The sequence below is a fragment of the Lontra canadensis genome, unplaced genomic scaffold, assembly GCF_010015895.1.
Source record: "Lontra canadensis isolate GAN:19392208 unplaced genomic scaffold, GSC_riverotter_1.0 scaffold168, whole genome shotgun sequence".
Taxonomy (NCBI): Eukaryota; Metazoa; Chordata; class Mammalia; order Carnivora; family Mustelidae; genus Lontra; species Lontra canadensis.
This window is the reverse complement of record NW_022631162.1, coordinates 817,753-843,882: the sequence shown is the minus strand read 5'-3', so window position 1 is coordinate 843,882 and position 26,130 is coordinate 817,753. Positions and strand designations below refer to the sequence as shown.

At 43.9% G+C, this 26,130-nt stretch overlaps 2 protein-coding genes across 2 annotated transcripts; one reads left to right on the top strand and one right to left on the bottom strand.

The window, feature by feature from the left end:
- Positions 1-7,396: 7,396 nt before the first annotated feature.
- LOC116859962 (olfactory receptor 10T2) lies at positions 7,397-8,344 on the top strand. Its single transcript, XM_032845710.1, has one exon. It carries the CDS (start codon positions 7,397-7,399, stop codon positions 8,342-8,344), a length of 948 nt encoding a protein of 315 aa, XP_032701601.1.
- An 8,790-nt stretch (positions 8,345-17,134) lies between these two features.
- Positions 17,135-20,008, bottom strand: LOC116859927 (T-cell surface glycoprotein CD1e, membrane-associated-like). The gene is made up of 6 exons (XM_032845652.1): positions 19,942-20,008; positions 19,341-19,637; positions 18,475-18,753; positions 17,997-18,269; positions 17,539-17,635; positions 17,135-17,421 (listed from the first exon to the last, which is right to left on the bottom strand). The coding sequence occupies exons 1-6, from the start codon at positions 20,000-20,002 to the stop codon at positions 17,247-17,249; spliced, it is 1,182 nt and encodes a 393-aa protein (XP_032701543.1). The 5' UTR covers positions 20,003-20,008; the 3' UTR covers positions 17,135-17,246.
- Between the last annotated feature and the right edge of the window lie 6,122 nt (positions 20,009-26,130).

The following is a 26,130-nucleotide window of genomic DNA, read 5'->3' as shown; positions in this document are numbered from 1 at the left end:
TATTTTTCCCCCAGGGGTACAGGTCTGTGAATCGCCAGGTTTACACACTTCACAGCACTCACCATAGCACATACCCTCCCCGATGTCCATAACCCCACCCCCCCCTCCCACCCCCCCTCCTCCCAGCAACCCTCAGTTTGTTTTGTGAGATTAAGAGTCACTTATGGTTTATCTCCCTTCCAATCCCATCTTGCTTCATTTACTCTTCTCCTACCCCCTTAACCCCCCATGTTGCATCTCCTCTCCCTCATATCAGGGAGATCATATGATAGTTGTCTTTCTCTGATTGACTTATTTAGCTAATGAAACTAGTCTCAGACTCTGAGAAGGCTGGTTGGTCTATCTCTTGTTTTATTCATTCCTATTGTGTTTCCTTTGTGGATCTCAACCCCAAATCTTGGGGAATTCTTCAGCCTGCCACTCCTCGGTGGTCCATGAACTGTATTTTTGTCCTCAGACTCCATGGGTCTCAACCTCTTGACTTTTCAGTATTTTCTTCTAGAGTTGTTTAGTCTTTGTAGATTGACTTTTTTCACTCAACAATATGTATTTAAGGTGACTTGATGTCATTTTACAGCAGCATAGCTTCTTTCTTTTTCTATTTGTCTATTCCTTCACCAATACCACGTCGTCTTGTTTATTGGTACTTTATTGTAAGTCTTGAAGTCAGGAATTATCAGCCTTCCTGTGTTATTCCTCTCTTTTAATGTCTTTTAAGATGTAGAGTTTATTTTTTTTCCAGTTAGACCAATGAATGGATCAGGAAATAATTGCCTTTGAAAAGATAGTTTATTATACACAGTTCCTGTGGGGAAGGGGGTATACCATGTCACTCAGGGCCATACCAAGAAACACTGACTTGAGTCAGAGGGAGAGAGGGTTAGGGGAACTGCAAAAGATCCCCTCTTTTTGTTGTTGTTGTTTGTTTGTTTATTTGTTTGTTTTCTTGGGAAGGAATGGGCAAGCCGGGGTAAGCAGGCTACACAGGTTTAGGACTGGCCAGTTAATAATTTCAGCGAGCTCCTGGGTGTAGAGCCATCTCTCATTTCTAGTGCTTGGCCCTGATACCTAGCACAGGGAAATCATGTAAAGAGCCTGAAAAGCAAATATTTTAGGACTATGAGCCCTAGATTGTTTGCACGTGAAAGGCATCCTCTAAGGAAAGCCATTTGTTGTCTCCAGGAATTGGGATCCTTTAACCCCAGGGGGTCAGTCCCTCCCTGGTCAAGGTCCCAAATAGTAAAACAACAGATACAGAAATCAGCAAATGTGGTTAACATGCAATATTGTGTTGACTATCCTGGGTCTTTAGCTTTTCCATATAAACTTGATGGTCAGTTTCTTGATATTCATAAAATAACTTGTGGTTTCGATTGGGAATACCTTGAATTTATAGATCAAATTGAGAAGAACTAACATGTTGAATATTGGGCCTTCCCATCCATGAACATAGACTATTTTTCCATTTATTGAAATCTCCTATTTCTTTCATCAGTATTTTATAATTTCATAAAGTTGACTTCTGTGTATTAACTCCATGTGCTGTGATCTTGCTTTAATCACCTATTAGTTCCAGGAGGTTTTTTAAATCTATAATTTGGGATTTTCTTATTTTTTTCGTTTTTTTTTTATTGTGTATGTTAGTCACCATAAAATACATCATTAGTTTTTGATGCGGTGTTCCAAGATTCATTGTTTATGTACAATACCCAGTTCTCCATGCAATTCTTAGGATTTTCTATGTAGACAATCATCCCATCTGTGAAGAAATGTGTTTATTTTTATCATTCTAATTTTGTTCTTTTCTAGAAGCTAGGCAGAGTTTCCTTTCTCCAGAGGTAACCCATATTTGTGTATGGTAGATGTTCAGAAGGACTACCAGTTTAGGTCCTCTATAAATTTACCATAAGTTTACTATAAATTTACAAGTTTAGATCTACTACAAATTAAATTCAGAGCTCAAGCTTTCCTAGACCAAGCTGAGATACAAATCTGAGCTGTAAATTAGATGAAGTCTGACTTTTCACAACCTCTCTTGAATGGATGTATTTTCCCCACCCTGATCCAGTGTCTTTGGTCAGCCTTGAGGTAATTTTCCCACTAATAGGGAAAGCTAAGGAGTGAGCTTAGTTCTGCTTCGTGCTTATGTTAAGGCATCATCCTTCAGTTACAGCTTAAAGTAGAAGATCGACTGTTTGACCCTCATTTGGTGAGTGCTGGACTTTCATTTCTGTCAGTATCGTCCTGCTCTTCCCTCAAATCAACAACTTGGATTTGTGTTCCTTCCAGATAAGTAAATGTCCTCAGTGTGAAAGGAACTTCCAGCACTCCATTCACTTCTCTAGATTCTTGCCTTTTTTCAGATTTTGACCTGAAAATTCCTAGCATAGGAATCTTTGCTCAGCTTGCTATTAATGAACATTTTTAAAATATTCCCCCCATAATTTCACTTGTTTTCAGAAGGATGATTTACTGAAATATCCAGATTGGGGAGCCCAGCCTTCCCTCTTGAATGTCCTGGCACAAAACAGACAGTAGTTTCCACTTAAGTTTCTCATTCTTAATGTTTTTGTTCACAAAGTCATGGAATGAGTCTCAGCCCTGGTTGTGTCTAAGGGTCTTCAGCAGGACATGGCCATTTTCTGAGTGGTCCTGATCCTCGCTGGCACTGTCCTGGTGCCTCAGCATGCCCCTTGTAGATAACCATGCTGCATTTGTCTTCCCTGCGAAATTAGAATGATCGTTATGATCGGTTTATCTTTGAGGCACTGTGATATGTAATGTCATGCTTGGCAAATCACTGCACTCTGTGAAGGGTTGCTGAATAAAAGTCTTCCCAATAACTCCCTGAAGGACATTTGGAAAAAAACTGTCGTCGGACTTATTCAGGCTTTCGGTAGAGAAGTAAGACAGAGATTTCCCACATAATCGCCAACCCTGCCTTTACTTCCTTCATTTGTTAAATTAGTCTTCATGTAAACCTCAGGGTTGGAAAACTTGGTTTCTCTTGATATCCTGGTGTTTTGTAAACTTTTTTCTGAAAGTAACTGAATTCCCCCCATACTAAAAAAAATACTTGCTTCCTTTTCTGTGCTTTACAGAGATGGAAATTTTTTACAATCTGAATTATTTCTTCTTGTATTAGATAAGATGCCTTTGTCCACATTCAGCTGTTAATTTTCTGTCTCCCGTCAGCTCCCCGGGGTCTCAAAGAACCCTAGTCCTTAGACTCCCAGAAGACTGGAAATACTCTCCAACTTAATTATAGAATCTGAATTGACATATTAATATAGAATGGACTATTTTCAGCCTCTTATTTAAGACTTAAAGAGGTTTGGACATCTAAGTGTCCAGATAAACTCGTCATGAAATGTTTCAGCGCATTTTTTTTCCTCAGTCACTTAATCTTTCAGGACACGTCATTGCTTTTACGAGTGACCTTGTACTACTCCTTCTTTCAATATTCAAAAGATCTACAAGACTGGGAGCCATTAAACCCAAAGTCATATGTTAACGTTCTTGATCACTTGAACCTAAGTGGGTAAGTGTATTTCTTTTGTCAGTTACTATCTAAAGAAACATTTTCCACCAAGGAGTTCAAATTTGAATGTATTTGCATAATAGTTTTTACTATTATGAAAAAAAAAGATTCTGCACCAAAGTAAAACTGGATTTGCTTTTTTCTCAAAATGAAAGAAGCATCCACTCTGATTGAGTCTGTACACACACAAACAGAACATGCACACATGCCGCACTGTACATCAAACTGAATGCTGAGAAATCCCAGAAGTAAAGAAGTAATGGGGCTGGGGCAGGAAAGTTTATCAGTGTAGATTTCTCTTTTTTTAAGATGACTTTGAGAATAAAAAAAAAAAAAGAATTAGGAATGATATGTATTTTAATAGAATAGCAGAGAACATATTCTAGAGGAAAAAATCATAGTCTATGAGAAAACTCAGAAACAAAAGTAGAATTGAAGCATGCCATCTCGTATTAAGTTTTTGTTTGTAGGGTCTATCCTGTACCCTGTACTGTGGCGGGACTGTAGGTCATTCAGAATATATTGCTGTGGTCCCTGCCCCAAAGAAACAGTCTACAGAATGTGTGTGTGTTACTAAATAGTACATATATACTATGCTAAACACGGTACTATGTACTAAATTCTCTATATATTCTAAACTATAGGATATATAGTATAATGTACTATACTGTGTGTAACATACTATATAATATGTAGTATTTAGTATGAAAATATGGTATATATAATAATCTGTATTCCATATATAATGTACATATAGTGCTACAAGATAATGTCCAACCTACTCACCATACATATGATTTCAAGATCTCTAAATAAGCATCTATGGGGACTGTAATTGTCAGAGAAGGTATATTGGAGGCTGTGGGAAATGATGAGGATTCGAATGTAGAAAACAACAGGTCATACAAGTATGTGAAGTGGCATGACAAAACATAAATATTGTGGCCAAAAACAGGAGCTATCTTAGACATAATCAAGTTCTTGCTTAAATCACAGAAAAATAAGTTGATGCTTTAGGGAGATGGTGAAAACGGTTTGAGTCGCAAAACTGTGATTAAAATTAAGCAACATCCTTGACATTCCCTATCTTTGAGTGTGATCACCAGATCGTGGACTTACCTTACTGCTATTCTTTTTGTTCTTTTTTCTCACCTCCCAACCCAAGGTTTAGAGATAATAAATCTTATATTATAAAATTTGATAATTCAGGAAAATTAAATAATTAAAATTGAAATATTCCAGAAAAATCAGAAAGGGCAAAATGAGTTTTTACTTGAATAAGCAACATGGGACCATGCCTGCTTTAGTGCCTTGGAAAAAATGTGTGAGACAGATTCTGTCATAAAATGGCAGTCCCATAGGTGGGGGTTCCCCAGGTGGCTCAGTTGGTTTAGTGTCTGCCTTTGGCTCAGGTCATGATGCCAGGGTCCTGGGATCGAGCCCTGCACTGGGGTCCCTGCTCAGCATGGAGTCGGCTTCTCCCTCAACCCTCCCTCCTGCTCATGTGCTCTCTCTATCTCTCAAATAAATTTTTTTTTTAAATCTGAAAAATATATATGGTGGGTAGAAAGTGGATTAGAAGCTAGAAGACTTAAATTCTGGTACTGACTTGACGACTTGAACATATTATTTAGTTTTTTAAATATTCTATTCAGATTTTTAAAATGAGCCTCTGATAAACTACAGATTATGCTTTATGCTAGGGATTCAGCTATTAATAAAAATATCAGTCCTTGCTTGTAAGAAGCTAATAGTCCATAGAGGGAGAAAAGCACAGGAGAGGAGTTCAATTTAACACCTTCAGTGCAAAGACAAGGCTGCTCCCAGGTTACTCTGCACAGGAGAGGGCACTCGGTGCTCTCACCTTACCTATAACAAGGATACGAAGACACTCGTGCTGTCTACTGGGTGGGGAAGGCCAGAATGAGGTAGCGTACATGAAAGCATCTTGTTTTCTGCAAAGTGCCATAAAAAGGGAAAGGGTGACGATGGCCAGTGTGGGGAGCTACCTAGACAAAGTAGCCACGGCAGAGGTGAGGAAGAGGGAACATGCACACGCCTCGCGGGAAGCTGTGCCTTATGCTTTATACCCACTGGAGGAGCCAACAAGTTGAGCGATGCTGAGAGGTACGGGTATACTGGGTTTCTCCTGAGTTCCTGAACCTGCATCTGAACGTAAGAGGATTAGGGCTTTGGGTGTTATTTTAATATGAAATAGGTACACTTTGTATTTTGCTAACATTTCTAGTAATAAAATACCTTAGACATGATACTGTCTCCCTCTCAATGAAAGCCTGTGTTATAACACGGCACCCTATAAAATTAAGGGAAGGAAATGTTTGAAATCAGACCCTGAGAAATTCTGCTTTCAAGAGGCAAGTACCACTTCCTCCTGTGTCTTAGCTGGATGACGCACTGGTGGGAAAATTTCCAAGGCTGTGATGTGGAAATAGCCTTGGAGAGATGATTTGTTTTCTGAAGCAAACCAGGACTGGGGAGGTCACTGTTCTGCCTCTGACAGATGTGCCCTCCAAAGCCCCGTTCCAAAGGAATAGTGGCAATGCATTTCCTAACGCAAGATGAGAAATCTACCTTTCCTCTACCACACCATCCCCATTCCAAACCCTCCAAGACACCTTCTGATGTAGGTCAAGTGATAAGTTGGATTCTTAGACTATTCTCTGCCAGGAATTGTCCTTGAACTTTAAAAATAATGTTTCTTTATCATTGCACCTGTCTTCTTCTTCCTTTTTTTAAAGATTTTATTTATTTATTTGACAGACAGAGATCACAAGTAGGCAGAGAGGCAGGCAGAGAGAGAGAGGTGGAAGCAGGTTCCCCGCTGAGCAGGGATCCCGATGCGGGGCTCGATCCTAGGACCCTGGGATCATGACCCGAGCTGAAGGCAGAGGCTTTAACCCACTGAGCCACCCAGGCGCCCCTGCACCTGTCTTCTGATTGCATCTGACCATGACACGTTCTTTTCTTGCTTGCTCCCATCATAGCTGGCCAACTACTGTGATGGGTAGTGGTCAGAGGACAGGCATATCATGCTGCTAGTAATCATCTGCACCAACAGATATTATCAATAATGTGTAATTTAGATATATGGTCATTCCAAAAGCTTTTTTTTTCATTTTGGAAAAATAGTATTATCGTATCTGGAAGCAGTAAATCATTCTTATTTATGTTTGGACAATATCTTTTCCAACAAAATGAGGTGGAAATATCCTGCATTAAAAGTGAAGTATATTTAGAATCATCAAATTAAAATAGGTTTATTGTTAAATATTTGAATATATAAAAATATATCAGACATATGGTGAGTGCTGTGAAGTGTGTAAACGTGGAGATTCACAGACCTGTACCCCTGGGGAAAAAAAAATATATATGTTTATAAAAAATAAAATTATAAAAAAAAATATATCAGAAAGCAAACCCAAATCATCTCCAACCTTACCATAAATACAGGTTGATATCTTATTATAAATATGGCTTGGTAGCTTGCCTTTTCTCTTACTATGGTAGGAGATTTTCTCGTGTCCTCATGTCATCTTGGAGAATATCAAAGTACCTTCTCCTGTTGTTTCTTTTCATCTTGTACATTTCTATAATATAACTAATCATTCTCCCATTATTGGAGATTAATAATTTCTTTTTTTTGAGATTAATAATTTCTTATAAAAATCATCAGAAGGAGTATCTTTGTTGAGAAAGAGGGAGGCAGAGGGAGAGAGAGAGGCAGAGAGATTTATCAATACTCTGGGCCTGAAGAGAAGACACTGAAAGAGAAGTCATTGGGAAGATGTTCATCATTGTGTCTCCCAAACGCATTTGCCGACAGAAGTCATCCAGATGCATGATTCCAACAGAACCACGATGGTTGCCCAGTTCATCCTGGTGGGCTTCTCCAGCTTGGGGGAGCTCCAGCTGCTGCTGTTCGTGGTCTTCCTTCTCCTGTACCTGACCATCCTGCTGGCCAACGCCACCATCATGGCCGTTATCCACTGTAGCCAGACTCTGCACACTCCCATGTATGGTTTCCTCTTCATTCTCTCTTTTTCCGAATCCTGCTACACATTTGTCATCATCCCTCAGCTGCTGGCCCACCTGCTCTCGGCCATCAAGAGCATCTCCTTTGTGGCCTGCGCCACCCAGCTCTTCTTCTTCCTTGGCTTTGCCTGTACCAACTGCTTCCTCATCGCCATGATGGGTTATGATCGCTATGTGGCAATCTGCCAACCTCTGAGGTACACACTCATCATGAACAAAAGGCTAGGGTTGGGGTTGGTTTCGCTGTCTGGAGTCACGGGTTTCTTCATTGCTTTGGTGGCCACCAACCTCATCTGTGACATGCCTTTCTGTGGCCCCAACAGGGTCAACCACTATTTCTGTGACATGGCACCCGTTATTAAGTTAGCCTGCACAGACACTCATGTGAAGGAACTGGTTCTCTTCAGCCTCAGCATCTTGGTGATCATGGTGCCTTTCCTGCTGATTCTCATCTCCTACGGCTTCATCATTAACACCATCCTGAAGATCCCCTCAGCTGAGGGAAAAAGGAAGGCCTTTGCCACATGTGCCTCCCACCTCACGGTGGTCTTTGTGCATTACGGCTGTGCCTCCATTATCTACCTGAGGCCCAGATCCAAGTCTGCCTCCGACAAGGATCAGCTGGTGGCGGTGACCTACACTGTGGTGACTCCCCTGCTTAATCCCCTTGTCTACAGTCTGAGGAATCAGGAGGTGAAAACTGCCCTCAAAAGAGTCCTGGGAATGCCTGTGGCAACCAAGGTGGTCTAACAAAAACCCTGAAATTAATGAGGGAAGCTATACCTGTCAAAGACAGGATACTTTTTTCTGTCCTTTTACCAATCCAGTCCTGACATGGACAGCATTTCCAAGGATTAAGACCTTTCTCTTTCCTCCAGTCCAGAAAATGGATGAGTCAGTCTAGATGCTATGTTGTTCAATGCTTGGATGAGAAACAAAAAACTGGGGCACCTAGATGGCTCAGTTGGTTAAGCATCAGACTCTTGGTTTCAGTTCAGGTCATGATCTCAGGGTAATGAGACCGAGACCTGTGTTGGGCTCTGTGCCGAGCATGGAGTCCACCTGGGATTCTCTCTCTCTCCTTCTCCACCTGCCCCTCCCTGCTGACACTCTCTCCCAAAACAAACAAACAAACAATGAAACAACTCACGCTTGGCAAAAAGAGAAAAGCATAATGTGTGTGTGTGTGTGTGTGTGTGTGCATATATATATATATATATACACCAAAATATATCTCTCTCAAAAGAGAAAAGCATATATATATATATATATATATATATATATGTGTGTGTGTGTGTGTGTGTGTATGTACATATATATATATATACACACACACACATGCATATATATATTTTGGTGTATATATATACACATATGCATATATATATATATATATGTATGTATTTTTATGAGAAGACAATAATCAAATTGAAAGGTGGTCATGGTTAGCTTTCCTGGATGAGTAGAGAATAAGATCCAAAGCTACTGGCAATGTCTTGTCAAAGACACAGGCATCTATAAGTAGTAAACCCACTATGTACCAGGTTCCATGCAAAGTGGAAAAATTATGACCAGTAAGCTGATAGTTTATAGAGAGGAGGGAAGGGTAGGAACATGAACAGAGAAAGGAAACTATGACAACAGGCGATGACCAAATCTGTTAAAAGGATATAAACCAAGAGTTATGAGAGCCAAAAGAAAAAATATATATATATTCTTTCTGAAGGAAAAAAAAAATGGAATAAGTGAGATGAGAAAAGGGGAAAGAAAATTTGAACTGGGCCTTAAAGGAAGAGCAAGATTTCAATACAAAGAACTGGGTTTTCCAGTGATGAGAAGATCCATCAATATTACCAGAACTGTTGATTTTTTCCCAAAATTTAAAACCAGTTTCTTATTATATTAATTATACATTAGATACATTTAAATCATTGCTTGTAGTTTTGCTTTGTTTTCATGGTGACGTGTTCAAGTTTTTAATGGATACAATTTTGTTTTAATAATGGACCTAAAACAACCAGTAATGACATCACACTTGCTGCTGAAGTGGAACACAATGTTCCGGAAAGCCTCAAAAGGCTCGGGTCTCGCAGCCCACTGACCCTGCAACGGTCGCAGTATGAACCTCCCCTGACTCTAACATCTGATCGTCATAATTTGAACTACAAATACTAAATGGAATTGATTTTAAATGTTATTTTATTTTGTTATTTAATTATTTTAAATCTATTATTTCAAGCCATGTAATTTGAGACAATACCTAAAACTCTTCAAACTGATGTGCCTTGAACAATTTTTTTAATATTTTATTTACTTATTTGAGAGAGACACAGTGAGAGAGAGCATGAGCGAGGAGAAGGTCAGAGAGAGAAGCAGACTCCCCGTGGAGCTGGGAGCCCGATGAGGGACTCGATCCCGGGACTCCGGGGTCATGACCTGAGCCGAAGGCAGTCGTCCAACCAACTGAGCCACCCAGGCGTCCCATGCCTTGAACATTTTTTATCTGGACAATTGAGGGGCTTTTTGTTTGTGTGTGTGTGTGTGTGTGTGTGTGTGTGTGTGTTTTCCCCTATGAATATGCAAATTATCCAGTGAGCCCAGAGCTTGTCTTCTACTTGGGAGAGTCAGTTCTATTAATTAGAATTTTTTTCTCTGCCCAGTGACCCAACCCATATTAGAATAAAAATCTCCTGATTTGTTAAAATTATGTTTCATCACCCAAAGGAAAAATGGTTAACATTAAGTATGTAACTGCGACAATAGTTTGTAAACAGGGAATGTGTGTTTTATGTAAACAGTTACAGCCAGCATGCTCTCTTCCCCGGGGAAAGCTCCCTGGCTGATTCCTCAGCATAATCAACACTCGCGTCCAGCACATTAATTCCTGGGGTGTCTGTGTGGCTCAGCCCTTCCAGGCTACACTGTCTACGTCTGTCCTCAGAACCGAGTGTGACAGTTGCATTTATTATCCTAATCATCCTGCTGGTGACATGTAATTCTGTAGTATGGCCTGATGAGATGTTATTGCAATCAAGATTATTTGTGTCTAATAGAGGCAGATGGAGTGTTCTGGAAAAATAAAATATGAGCAAGAAAATCACAGAAGAAAGGAAAATCATAATAACCTAGAAGTGTCGTTTGCTTAGATTATTTTGCAAGTGTCTCTAAGTTTCCGCTCATCCATAAATTCGTGAGAATTTTTCTAATGGGTTATGGGTTTATGCTAAATATGGTCTGAAGGTCTCCAATCTCTTGGGCCAACACTTAAAGTAAAAGCTTTATCCCTAAGTGAAAATATGCATGAATATGTGTATGTTTTGGCATTTTGAGTCGAAATAAAGCATTTCAATTATATAAGGGTCGTTCTTTCACTCTTCTGCTCTATCAGACGTTTTTGGATTAGCCCCCCAACCATCTGAGCCTATCTGGGGCAGGTATGTTTCGAACAGTGTGAAAATATTCTTCTCCCTGTGGTTGACATAGAGACATGATAAGGCAAAAAGGAAACAAAGGAAATCGTGCCATCATGATGGGCATATAGCTAATTTTCCTTGAATGCTATGTAAGGCCGTACAACCTTCCAAAGTGCTCTACAGCCAATCTCACGCATGCCTTGTTTGTAAGAAATTTACTACTTCCTCCTTGAGGTGACTAAGCTGGATTTTTCAGGAAGCCTGGGGAGGCACACATTTAAGAAGAGTCAGAATGGTTTCCAGACAAATGTGGAATGCAGGCTGGTTCACTGAGCTGCTGGTCCCCCCACATCATGCTCGGTGCCATTTGCAGAGCTGTCCCTGCAGGACCCAGAGGTAGTTCTGGTGCTTGCCCGGTGGCATGACACTTTGAGGAATGTGAATCCATGTCCCCCACATAGATGAGGCCTCCTGACACATATACTCCCAGGTCTGAGCTCCGCCCCTCTTTAATTCCCATTCACAACGCTGCCCTGTAGCTGTTGGCATGAACCCACCGGGGTTCAAAGAAGAGAGAAGTCCAGTCAGTGATTCTTCTTTGCCTTAAAGCAAAACAACTTTTCCCCCCAATGGTGTGCTGTTTAACTCCTAATTTGGGTTAGATTGTGTAGTCAGGATTTATCTTCTCTCATTGCTTAAGTCCTTCATCAAATTACACAGGAACTATTGAAAACGTGTCCTGATCCCTTAACTCCCTCCTCTATGCTGCAGACCCTGTTTTCTTTCTAAAATGAAATATTATAGCTCATTCCAGCCAAACACTCTTCCTTGTGTCAAAAAATTAAATAAAATATCCTTAAGTAAGAAATGGGAGAAGTGTGTCATCAGCGTAAGTGTCAGCAGCTTGCAGGGAAAACCCCGGCAATGCTGGAAATCAGGTCTCTGTGTGCTGCATCCATGCCTTCCTATTAGTTAGTGTGCTACCCCAGTTACAGACACAGTTGTATCTCTATCAGCTGCTTCATTGTTTTTCTCCTTCTGACCTTATGTCTGCACACCTGGCATCTCCGATCATCCTTCTACAGACTTCCTGTGTAAAAAAAATGCACCTGGCCTTCATGCTTTTACAGATCTGTGAAATGAAATGATGATCACTCCAACCTGGCACATATTCTGGTTCCCAAATTTGCCACCCCTCCAGTTCCACACTTTTCCTGAAACCCATATTTCTTATTGTGTCAACAATTTTCTGATTGGCTTGTTAATACATTAGTAAATTTTTTAAAAGATTCTATTTATTTATTAGAGAAAGAGTGAGAGAGAGAGAGCACATGAGTGGGAAACGGGGTAGAGGCAGAGGGAGAAGTAGGCTCCCCAGTGAGCAGGGAGCCCGATGTGGGACTTGATCCCAGGACCCCAGGATCGTGACCTGAACTAAAGGTGGATGTTTAACTGACTGAGACACCTGGGTGCCCCAGTACATTAGCAAATTTTGGCACATGTTTGAGATATATTTTTCTAAGTGTTTTTAAATATATTTTTAAACATACTGGCTTTCTTATGAGATAACATCCACATAACACAACATGACACACAATGGCCTGGGTGTCCTGCTCTTTACTTCCAGTATTACTTTTAGCCAGGTGCTCTCCTCATATTTTATGTCTGAGCTTTTCTAACTATTTGGGGTGAAAGACTAACTTTCCTGACAATTTATTATGTACCAGCGATGTTGTAAAATACAATGAAAGTGAATTATTTAAAAAACAAAATTAAAAGGACATACAAGAACTTCTTTTGTCTTACTATTAGATTAACATATGGACAATTAATTGAGCTGTAAAAGTTTCTGAGCCTGGCTTCTCTCGTCAGGAAAGAGTCACAGTACTTCCTGCTCTCATCCTGTTCCCTGAACGGCATTGCTCAATCTTCTGGTATTTCCAAAATACTTGGACTCCCACAACATTCAAAACTGAGATATTGTCCATCTCTGGACCTGTAATTTTTCAGCTCGGAGTGTCCCTTGAGCAAGCCAATTCTCCGTTTCGGTGAAACCTCTGACGCCTCTCTTGTGACCCAGCAGGGAGAACTGGCCACCCCTTCCTTCTGCCCACAGCACAAAGTTCTCCGCCTGACCTGCAGGCTCTGCCATCTTCTGACAGACTGTTCATACGGCTATCTCCAGCACTGCACAGTATTTCTTGAACTTGTTACTGCTCTCAAATAAGTGTCTTCAGCCCGGGCATATCTCAATTCTAGACTTAAACCCAATGGCCCCTTTGACCTCTCTATTCGGAATTTTATCAGACATTTCAAATTAAACATCAAATTAAACATGTGAGGACCACATGAGTTAATATGTGTCAAGCGTGTAGGACAGTGTCTTCTGCACAGCCGACTGCATTTGGATGTTTATTAGTATTCAATCAGGTTTGAATAGGTACTTTGCTTATTTATTTATTATTAATTAATTAATTTATTTATTCACTCATTAGAAAGAGAGAGTGCGTGCAAGAGAATGGGGAAGGGCAGAGGGGAGGGAGAAAGAATCCAAAGCAGACTCCACACTGAGCACAGAGCCCAATGTGGGGCTCAATCCTATAACCCTGAAATCATGACCTTTCCCCCCAACAAGGGCTTCACAGCACATTCTGCATAAAAATCTCTCTTCCCAGCATGTGGCATTCTGGGAGGCTGGATCCCTGTCCCAGGGAACATTGTTCCACGTAACCAAGTTGTCCACATCCTTGGCCATCTTTGTTTCTCAGGCAGAAGACAGCAGATGACTGTTCTCTCAGCCATGGTTGCCCGAGGTCTTATGGCTACTGAGCATGGCCCAGCCCATCCTGGTCCCACATGGTCCCACTGCAGCCTCCTCCAACAGTCACTGCCAGTCCTGGAGAATTCACCAGCAACCAGGAATCATGCCTCAATCTCTGCTTCCAAATGGTCTTGTCGTGTTTGTACCACATTTGTGTGTGTGACAGAATACAGCAGGCTCTGGGTTGGACAGGCAGCAGAGCAGATCCCCTTCTTGGTGGTATAGCTGGTGGGTGTGGAAAGGGTTACCTCTCACTACCTAGAACACCTGGCCCTCCAGAGAAATAAGCCGGGTTCCAGGAGTTCAGCCAGAAGCACACAGTTAAGGGTAGTAGGTGATAGCTGTCCTCTGGGGTCATGAGGTGACACATTTTGCTCTTAAACACTAGGTCCTCACCCAGGAGCTTAAATTACATGAGATTACCCAACCCGAACGTCTACACTAGAATGACACCCAGATTCTCTGACAATCTCCTGAACCTGTATGTCAAACTTCTCCATACGTATCCGGCAATACAGTCATTTACCCCAGGGCTCTCTCTGAGCTCATCTGTGACAGTCTGAGGGGAGAGAGGAAAGGGACGCACATGTGTAGGCAGCCCCAGTCCATCACCTTCGGGTACGTATCTTGTGCCTCAGCCAAACGTACTCCCACCACTCAACTATGGGACCTTGCCAGAAGTAGGGCTAAGATGGGTTAGGGTATCATGTTTAGGAACTCAGAATTTCCTGAAAATCGCTGTTTTCAACAATCATCCTTCCCTAAAACACTCCCTGATGATCCGTACAATTCAGCAGCAGAGAAACCCAGAGCAGCACTCTGTGGTTAACTGGTGTCCTCACTCACAGTATAAAGTGTCCTGAGGGGAACTTCTGAGATCTCCCTCTTGCCTTCCTCCCTATCTGCATCTCGGGCTCTGGCTACATGTATCAAGACAATAGCCCAAGGGAAAGAGAGAGTCGCCGGTGACCACACGACCACAATGTCGAGGATGCACTTCATCTTTCACTGACACCGGCACTTTGGAAACCTGTCACCTCCCGAAAACCTAGGGCTTCCTAGAGAACTGATATTGCCAAGATCTTTTCTGGGAAGTCAAAGATGATGGTATTTGCTCATTCAACAAACATAATTTTGGTCACCCACTGTATGTCCAGCTACACTCTAGGCACTGGGATTCACATGTGGTCAAGACAGATCATATACATGATGTTACAGTGCCTACATGGTAGGTGGGAAGGACACTAATATGTAAAAGAAAATGAGATAATTTCAGCTCAACCCAATATTTAACACAAAGAACTAAAGAACATTGGAATAGAAAGTGACTGAGAGAGAGGGGCCACTTGGGCTACACTGGCCACAAAGGGCCTCTGCGTGAGGATGACGCTTGAGCTGAGAGCTGAACGTTGTCTTGGAATCATCCACAGAAGATCAGCCTGAATGAAGATGGCTCCAGGCAGAGGGAAGAGTTACAATAACGGTCTAGAACTGAGGAGCTTGGCACAGCGAAGGACGGAGAGAAGCCTAGCCTCCCAGGAGCACAACACACACTCGGGAGGATGGGTGGACACGGGACCTGAGAACCGAGCTTCAGGCATCTTAGGGGTTCAAGAATTATTGTAACCAAAAAATTAAAGTAGTGGGGAAAGGTCCATCCAAGTCGGAATCATCTGAACTATATTTGCATCCCACACTTGTGCTAGGAACCGAGAAGTCCTCCGTGGGCCTCTTCATTTTGGTAGAGGCCCCTACTTATGGCCTTGTGCCATGTGGGGGGACCTCGAACTTCATCACAGAGGGCTCCAAACGGCCTGGAAATTTCTGCCTTCTTCCTGGGGCTCCTCTATCCAAGCTGCCTGAACATGTCATACAGAAGGTGATGGACTTGGTGGGGGAAGAGCAGACCCCAAAACCTTGTTCATGAGTGAGACTACGGCCTGGATAAGGGGTCATGGAGCCCTGTGTCTTAACCTGAAAATGCCCACTATAAAGAGTGACACATTTCCACTAAGAAATCTGCACACGGTGCTCAATTATCCCATCTAAGGGGAGGTGTCGGCTGCACATCTGGATGAACTCGACACCTTACCAGCTTCCTGCTCTCCAGCAGGCTCAGACAATGGGTCTCAAAGTTAAGTCGATAATTTTTAAATCTGTATTTTTAAAAGTTAGGGGAAAACTAAATAATAATGTTAATAATTATAATAATAACCTGAACCAATAAAGAGACGTAAACACAGCGACTGATTGTTCTTTTCCTTTGCTGCCGTTGACTCTGCCCATCCCCCATCTCCTCGTCCTCTTCCTGACCACTCCAAGGAGGAATTTCGCCACGTGAAGGCAAATGTGGTCACACACAGTCTCAGAGAAGTGGGAATGCTCCGTCCTGCTCTGACGGGAGATACCTGCTGTATTATTATTTCCTTGAGATGTCTCAGAAGACGCACGGACGCGCCAATCACAGAGCCGTCTGGAGCACACACACACCTGCCCTCCTCATCTCTGGTGAGAGACTCAGGGAGGCAGAAAGAGGTTTTTGTTTGTTTGTTTGTTTTTGTTTGTTTGTTTTTTAGATTTTGTTTATTTATTTGACAGACAGAGATCACAAGTAGGCAGAGAGGCAGGCACAGAGAGAGAGGGAAGCAGGCTCCCCGCTGAGCAGAGAGCCCGATGCGGGGCTCGATCCCAGGACCCTGGGATCATGACCTGAGCCAAAGGCAGAGGCTTAACCCACTGAGCCACCCAGGCGCCCCCAGAAAGAGTTTTAATGAGAACACAGCCAGATGGTGCCGTGAGGTCAAAGGGGCGTGGATTGAGAAAACATCACTGGATTTGACACAAATTTATTTCAGGCAGCATTTACTGAGAAACGTTTTACTCTAAACCAGCTACGTAATTTGTGGGGTGAGTCCAGAGTGAGAATGCAGTACCTCCAAGTGTTATGAAACATTTCAAGACAGCAAGCCCTGCGTAGATGACATGCTCCAGAATCTGGCCCCAAATCCAGGTCAGGGTTAGGGTCACAGGTGCCATCCCAAACACCTACATCCTGCGTTCAAGCAACTCGGGATAAAAACAGAAAAGTAGAAATCTAAATAAGCAGTGTTCCAAGCAGGAAGAGATGAGCGTGTTCAGGACGACCCCACCCGTCGTGGAAGTTCAGACATGTTCTCAGTCGGGCAAGGCCGGGACGCTTCTGTGTGAAAGGAGCACCTGAGTTAAAGTCTTAAGAGTCAGTAGCAACCAACACGTGGCTGTGCAGAAGAGATACTGCTGGACAATGGAAAGCGGTAAGACAGGTTTCCAAAGGGGTCGAGATTTCTGCTGCCACAAGCCGTTTCATCAAAATTATGCTTTGCTCATAGGTGCAAACCGTATTTAAGAAGCAGAAAAGGACATTATGCGCTGGGTAAAACTAACGTCCCCAGAGTTGGTTTAGGCTTGTTTTCCATTTCTTTAAAAATCTATTTTTTATCCACGACTCCTGCGGCGTGTAGACCTGGTGTCTGAAAGTCCTGGGTCCCTGGCCTTCGGCCTCGGTGGGCGACTCAGGACTGGGGGCAGCGGGCGCCAGGACCTTCCAGTTGGAGCTGTGGGAGAAGAAGAGGATTTTTATCCCAAGGAAGGAAATCGGAGAGAGAGCAGGGAGAGTGGAAGAAAGAAGAATGAGCTGGTAAGTTGAAGAAACAGATGTAGAAGAGGCTCACCTGTGCTTCCTCAAGCAGAAGAGCCCTACAAACAGCACCAGCAGGCTGACTGTGGCCACGAGACAGAGCAGGGTCAGCAGGGCTGAGTTCCCACCGCCTGGGGCGTGAAACAAGGATGTCTGTCTACGAGGCTCTCCGTGGGCCACCACCATCAATGCTTCCCTCCTTCCTAGAATTTTCTTCTGCATCTGAAGACTTCATCTCAATTCCTCCTGAGTCAGTGTCCCCAATCCACACCCCATCTATTTCCCAAGTAACCAGGTCTTTCTTCCTTTTCTCTTCAGTACTCCAATCTCCTTCCTCCATTTCTTGAAATCTGATGGCGTCACTCTCTTCCCTGCTTTCTTCAGGTGGTCCCACCTCTGTCCTCTTGTGCAGTGTGTTCCCATCTACCTCCAAACACCTCCCTCAGCAGCCCAGGACCGTTGCTTCCCAGCCAGGCCCCAGTTCTTTCTCACCCCAGTGGAGGACGATGTCCTGGCCTCCCAGACTGCTGTGTCTCACTCGGCAGGACAGACCGGCCGCCTCCCGGGTCGCCAGAGTCACTCGGAGATACCACGTCCCATCAGCATGGGGCAGGACGTCGCCTCGCTGGGTGCCCCGTTGCTCCTGCTCACCCCGCATCCACATCACCCACACAGGCTTCGGGTGGAAGCCAGAGACATGGCACACCAGCAGCAGACGGTCAGGACCGGGATGGGGGCCAGTGGACAGCCAGGCCTCGGGCTTCACTGGAGAGAAGACAAGGAGACGAGGCACTTAGGGGCACCTGGGCCGAGCTCAGTGACTCGGTGGTCTTAGCAGCTGGAGTAATCACTTCCTTCCCTCGTTTAAGGAACAATCCCAAACTCAAACCCCACCCTCGAGCCTCTCAGTATATGTTTCAGAGGGATGGTAAAGGGCAGAATATGCAGCTCAAAGCGTCGGGAAACTCACCTTGTCGTTCCAGTTCTGACTTCCCGGCTTTAAGGATTCCTGCCAGGAACCGAGGGCAGGTGTTGCTGAGAAGGCTCTGCACAATTTCCTTAATGTCTAAGTAGCTGTTGAGCACCTCGCAGGCCTTCTGAGCCGGACTCCCGGCTCCTGGAGACGGCTTCCAGGAGTTTCCTTGGAAACTCAGGAAATCGGAGCCTTGATACGCCCCATTCAAGAAGCTTCCGGAGGGCTTGCCAGCATGTTCCGTACAGCCAGCTGACACCTGGAGCTCGAAGGGGTCTGGGCGTGGACAGAGCCATGTGGAAACAATTACAGGGAAGGGAAGTTAGCCGTCTAGGAACTTTTCTCTGCAATCACACAGCATGCTGGAGTTGGGTGCAGGAGGGGAGGGAATTTGTGCGAAGAAAATGTGAAGATACGAAGGTATTTAGGAATAACTGATGCAGACAGGCTAGATGGGAAGGTGTTGGGGCGTTGAAGGCCTGACTGGAAGGGCTCCCTTGGCAATGGTTAGGTACAGGCTGGGCCTGATTGACTCTCAGGCCAGGGACAAGGGAGGGCAGAACTGGCCGGAAAGGCCATGTCTGGGGTCAGGGGTGGTGGGCGGAAGATCACAGGGAGACACGATTGCAAGGAGCCAGAACACGGAGGGGTATACGGTGTGAAGGGCTGTGTCCTTGCAAGCCCATCTGTGTCTCTGGCGGGTGGGCAGGTGGACTGGGGACAGTGGTGACTGGTGAGGCAGAAGAGAGAGCAAGAGCCCAGCAGGGACAGGGAACAGGTCAGCAAGACTGGGTGAGGTCAGAGCCCCTTTGGAAGCGGGCTGGAGCCTTCAGGCAGGTATGGGCTTGGGACAAGGAACTCACATTCGAACTGAAACTCGTGGGCAAAGGCTTGCACCTCGATGGTGAAGCCGTGGAAGTAGAGCATGAAGAGGTTTTGCAGGTTCTTCAGCTCCTGGGTGCTGAAGTTTCCCCGGGACCAGGGCCACAGGAAGACGATGGTGCCCAGGACACTGTCCCAGCCATGCGTCTGCAGCTCGCCCAGCCAGCCTGAGCCGTGCGAGGATGCCCAGCTGCTGTTGGCAAAGGAGGAGGACTGGAGCACGCGGAAGGAGAGGGGCTCTTCTGTGGCTGGGTGAGGGGGTCCTGGGACCTGGGATGCTGAGAAGCCAGGCCATGCAGACAGAGTATGCGAGGATGGGAGAGGAAGAGTCCACGTGGGAGTGAAACGATGGAGACAGTTACACAGACTACACACATTCCCGTAGCCCACCCTGCTCCCCGGGTCTGTTCCCTCTCCCCAAAACCAGAAACAGAAAGGAGCTGGTGCAGGATGCTTTGCCTGGAGGCAGTCTGGCATGCAGACTCTGAGGGCATCCAGTGGGAGCCATCCTCTCTCCCGCAGGTCCTCCCAGACGCCCCCCTGCGCGCCCAGCCTCAGGAGCCTTCCCAGGGCCCTTCCTACCCTCTGCACTCGCCCCGAGCTGGAGCAGTCCCTCGGAGAACAGGAGAAGCAGGAGCAGCATTGCGGCTCCGTCAGGCGAAGGATGCCTCTACAGGCCTCAAATACCACTGCCCTCCGAACCCTCCTGCTCTGTCTGACTTCCCCTGCCACAGATAGGCACACCTCCCCCTCTGCCCACTTCCCTGTCAGGGAAACCCTTTTGCATCCTCAGCACAGCCTCACATGGCTCTCATTTCCCTTCTCTCTCTGCCACTCTCTGGCTTCCAGGTTTTCTCCCTGCTTCCCCTGACTGTCCCTGTGCACACGCACTGTCAGAGGGGTCCTGGCTAGGACAGAGTCTGCAGCCTGGGCCGGCTGGAAAACATAGGTCCTTCTGGCCTCAGAGGAATCAGGTCCACACGTGGGTTCTTGGTGTCTTGAGGGGGTGGACGTGGCCCACAGCTCTTGTGGCCTTTCCAGCAGCCCCTCGTCCAGCTGCTGCAACCCCTTCTCCCTCTCAGTGGTCCTCCCCAACCCTCATCCTCTACTTGCCCCTGTTTTTCCCTCTTGAGACTGCTCCCCCACCACTCCCCTTCTTCCCTCCCTTCCCTCACCCCCTCTGTCTCTTCCTTCTGTTCTTCTCAAACCAGCTTCAGAAGACACGGGACATCCGGAGAGCTGCTGTACCACCACCACGACAGGGAGCAGTCGTGGCCATGCAGGCAGCCTGTTAATAAGAAAAGGCCCTTATACCCAGCTTCCGCCATCAGACCAGCTACCACTGTTGAAAGGGTCCTAGAGTGGGCTTGCCCCGACAGCGGGAAGACAGGCAATTCTCACTTGAGTGGTATGAGTGGGTCTGGAGGGAACACACAGGGGCCTTGGGTCCCCCACCCCAATTAGTCTAGAAGTCCATGGGCAAGCCTCACTCTGGGTGTGAAGGGTGCTCAGCTCATGGCCTGGGAGCACTGGTGTCCCCTGGGGGTGTCTGGCCGAAAAGAGTTCTGCTGGAGCAAGGAAGGCATGCTGGCGGCCTGTCGTGTTGCTGGGAGAATTAGTTACCATGTGGAGTCCTTATTTTTGTTCCCCTCGGGATGCTGGCCAGGGTAGCCTGAAGCCAGTAGGAATACTGCTGTTCTGTTTGGTTTTCCTGGATTCAGCAAGCTGATGTGAAGTCAGAACCTTCCTGTTGTCAAAATATTCATAAACAATGAATCTTGGAACACTGAAAAAACAAAATTAAATTAAAAAATAAAAATAAAAAAAATAAAGTCTCAAACATTAACTTTGGAGAAACCTCAAACAAACAACAAAACAAACAAAACAAAATATTTGCCAGGGACAAGGATGTCAGAGACGGAAGTCCCTTAGAGAAAACAAAACAAAACGAACCTAAAATCTCGACTTCTCCTGTAGAGAGGACTCACAGAACCGTGACCAAACATTAGAAAAAGCCCACACCCCCCCATCCTGGTATTATTTCTGAATTCTAGGGGTAAAGAAAAGCCCTACAAGGTTTCAGACAAAATGCTGATTAGTTTCAAAGAAAAATGACACTGGCTTCGGATACCTCCCACTCGAGGCTGTGGGGAAACATTTCAAAATTATGATCTTATTACAAGATCATCCCAAAGTTTTTATTCAAGCAAGTTATCACTCTCTGATGAGACCAAAATTAATCCATATTTGAAGACTCAAAACCCCAAAGAATACGTCACACACTCTTTTCATGAAAGCAGTTGTCTGAGTAAAACCAAAATCGACCTGAAGGAAGCACCCAAGAAATGATTTTTGTGAGAAATCCCCATATCCAAGTATGTTAAAAAGATAGAGTTAATTTTAAATAATTATTTAAAATGTATTTGTAAAGTTTTTCAGTGTTCTAAGATTTGTTTGATATTTCAGAAAAAAAGTTAGTAATAATTGAAGAATCACTTTCCTTATAACCTCACCAAAGCCTGGGTGGGGGATGAAAAGAAAGAGAGAAATAGGATTATTTCAAACATCTCTTATTGACCAAGAACACAGTGCAAAATGGAGTCAGGAAAATGGGATAAATCATGGTGTTTGTAGAAAATTAGACGGTGTTAGTGATGGAGAGGAGTGGAATTACAGAGATAGTGTGGCAGAACCAGGATCAGCCATAGAGGAGAAAGATGGTGCCATTCACAGAGGCCGATGATGCAAGTTTGCAGGGACGGTATTGAGGTGCACAGATCTGTCTGGGTCGCATTGAGACTGAGGCTCCAGGTGGAGGTATTAGGTGGTTCGCAGCATGAGGGTTGTGGCATGGAGGCGTTACGAACCTGCCACACACATGGTGCCACAGCCAGAAGTGTAGGTGTCTACAAATCTGTCCCTCTTTCAAATTACATTTGTAAGTTAAATTTAATAAGAATTACATCTGTATCTTAGAAAATCTACAAGTCTCTTGAAGTTTGGTCGTTTATTTGTTCTTTCTTTCATTCATTAAATAAACATTGATTAACACTTAACTATGTGCCAGGCTTTTTTTCCAGGTGCTGAGAATATAACAGTAGAGCAAATTAAGAGTAGGGAGGGAGGCTATGAACTCCTTGTCCTGGTAGAGTTCAGTGTGAATGAAAGGACTCACACACATCAACATATATACGAATTCTACATCCAACCGTTGGGAATGACCTACTCCAAGCATCCATGTCAGAAGTAACTGTACTGATTTGAGGAATTTTAGGATCATGTACAAAATAAAATAAAGCAAAAGTAAGTTGGGGATAAAACGGTTGCCTTATTCCATGAGAAATCATGGTTACGTGGGTAAAACCACACAACAGTTTGCTATTTGGAGGTTACTGAATCCATAGGTCACTGTAATGAGCTGAGCAAAACAGAAATCGTTTCCTGATAGCACCCAACAACGGTGAACTAAACCATTAAGAGGATTCCTTCTAAACTGAAAACATGCAGAAGACAAATTTCGCAGGAAAAATACCTAACTTTAATTTTAATTTCTTGCTACCTAAAATGGCATAATTATTTCCTCCTTGGTTGACAAAATTTCCTTAGTGCATAACCACAGATTTTTACTAAAAACAAAACAAAAAAACAAAACAAAACAAAACAAAACAAAAAACTTACCATTTGTGGTCAGGTCTCTTTTAAGAGGAAATTTCCCCTCCTACACTTGTGTCTGTCCCTCAAACTCCCAGATCCCTTTTTTAAAACTTCTTGCCCAAACTGAAAGGTTCCCTGGAAACCCATCACGAGTTGTGGTTCTAGACAAATTAATCTTCCTAAGAAAGAAAGGGATGGGGGGTGAGGGTGGGCATCACCTAGAATCGATTTAACCCAGCAAATACATTTTGGAACAAGTTTGTGTAAATGTAAGGAGATGTTCTATCTGCTACTCCTGGAAACTCTGTAATCCTATGAGGACCTTCCTGTTTTTCCTGCAAAGATGTCTGATTTACAACTTTAATGATTTTGGAATAAACAATGTGAACTTAGCAAACTGTTAACAGAAAGCATAAAATAGCCTCAATTCTTACTACATCTACAGTCAGTAGCCGACCACAGTTTTGTGTAACAAAATCTCATCTTTGCCTCTGAAGGTTTTGCCCTTCCAGCCCAGCCTCAGGAGGAATGTGGACAGGAGTGCAGACTGCCCTAGACCGTCACTTAACCAAGCCTTTCCTGAGCCTTCTTCATCTACAAGGTATCGGCAAATGCTTAATCTTCCAACTGCACACACAGTCAGCTCCTTCCTATGGCTAATTTCCAGGAGATTTAGAATTCCGTTCCTTCCTCATCTAATTCTAAAGCCCAGTGACATTTTCTGCCTGAGCCTCATTCTTTCTCAAAGAGATTTCCCTAGATAACAATTTCATCCATGCGAAGAGAGGAAGCCAACATTGTCATGGATAACTGCAGTAAAAGGACATGAAGAGGGTTCTGGCTCAGACCATGCCCCTTGCCATGCTTTTCCTTCAGGTCCCGCAAGAGCTCGTGGTGATGCTGCCATGAACTCTCCAATGTGTCCGCGTACTTCCCACTTTTTGAAAACCTGTGTGCGAGGTCCTTTGCCCCGTCACTCACAGTCACCACCTGTCATGTCTGAGAGCAGTGGTGGCCATTGACATGAACTGGACCCACGTGTCCTGAAGAACAGCACACTCTGAGGTCCTCACAGTGCCTAATTCAATGAAAATCCCTTTCTCCGCACTTCCAGTTGCGTTTTATTGATGTGGCTTAAGACGTTTTCGGTTATGCTCACCACATCTTACAGCGGCGCCCTGTAATAGAACTATCTGCATGATGGAAATGGTCTATTCTGTACTGCCTAGTACGCCATTTAATTTAATTTAATTTTTAACTTAATTTAATTTAGTTTTAGAAAGTGCAGTTTTAGTGTCTAAAGTACAAGTAATAATTTGCAGTTTTTATCTTCATCTCTATGGCTTTCTATAATTCAAATGTGTCCACCCACAGATGAACCAGACCTTCCCCTCACATCTGGAGTCCCAAAGACTGACGCTGTTCAGCCCAGACTGGAGCCCCTGACAGCTGGGCATGGTCGTGATTCCTTTAGGGAGTCTGGAGGATTCACCACCACATCCTACGCTTCTCCATCCACGCTACCAACTTCATGATATCTTATATTCTATGGCTAACGATGACTAGCCCTTCATCCCCTGCACTACTAGTCAAGCAGCGTGAAGATGGAGCAGCCATTGCGGAAGGTTGGTCTTTCATGACCCACATGCTGGTTCTCTCCAGCTGGGAGACTTGACCCTTTTCAGTAGGTTCATGAACACATCCAAAGACAAAATATTTGAATAACAGGTTTGATGCTGAATTTCAGCCTGTGTATTTTTATTCCAATTGATTCAACATGTTGTCCATCTATTTCTAATTTAAATTTTTCTTTCTACTGCTCGTACTCCAGGAACTTTTTCTCAGCTGTTCTTAGTTTCTGTCCTAGAGCGTGTATGTTCTCAGAGCAAGTGCTGTCTCATGAGGCACACACTTGTGTAGGTCATCTTATCAGTTAACAGAATTGGAAGGGGAGGTGAACTATGAGAGACTATGGACTCTGAAAAACAATCTGAAGGGTTTGAAGGGGCGGGGGGGGGTTGGAGGTTGGGGGAACCAGGTGGTGGGTATTAGAGAGGGCACGGATTGCATGGAGCACTGGGTGTGGTGCAAAAACAATGAATACTGTTATGCTGAAAATAAAAAAAAAAAAACAGACCTTAAGAACTCTGAACTCTGCCCTTCTTAGGTTTTTCTTAGGACTTTACTAGGACTTTTAAAGAAATGTTTTATTTCAGAATAATTTCAGATTTAATGAAAAGGTGCAAAGATGGTATGGAAATATCTTTGACCTGGTTTTCCCTGAAATTAACATCTTACATAACTGTGGCAAATTTATTGAAACTAAGAAATGAACCTTCATATAATTATCATGAACTAAAGGGCAGATTTACTTGGATTTCACCAGGTTTTCCACTAATTTCTATTTTCTATTTTCTGTTCCAAGTTTCAATCCAGGGAACTAGGCTGTATTCAGTGACACATTTCAGTTTTTTCAGTCTTGCCTTGTTTCCATGACCTTGATTTGGAAGTGTACTGGTCAGATTTGTAGAATTTCCCTCACTTTGGGGATGTCTGATGTTTTTCTCATGACCAATTTTGGGTTGTGGGTTTGAAGGAAGAATACCATGGAGGCGGCATGCCCTTCTCTTCAGACCATCTGAGGCGCCTGTGTTATCAACATGACTTGTGACTGGTGATATTCACCTTGATCATTTGGCTAAGGTCATCTGCCAGGTTTTTACACTGTAAAGTTATTCTTTTACCTGTCCACACTCTGTCCATTGGAAGTGAGCCCAGCCCACTCAAGGGTAGGTAATCAAGCCCTATCTCCTGGAAAGGAAATATTTACATAGATAATTTGGAATTCTTCTGGAAGGAAGATGAATGCCTCTTTTCCCATTTAAGATATTATTCATCATTTATTATATTTGTGGGGTTTGTGCATATTTATTTTATACATTGGGTTTTTTTTAAATCATTTTTTAATTTATTTTCAACATAACAGTATTCATTGTTTTTGTACCACACCCAGTGCTCCATGCAATCTGTGCCCTCTCTAATACCCACCACCTGGTTCCCCCAACCTCCCACCCCCCCACCTCTTCAGACTTACTATCACCCCTACCCCTGCCCATG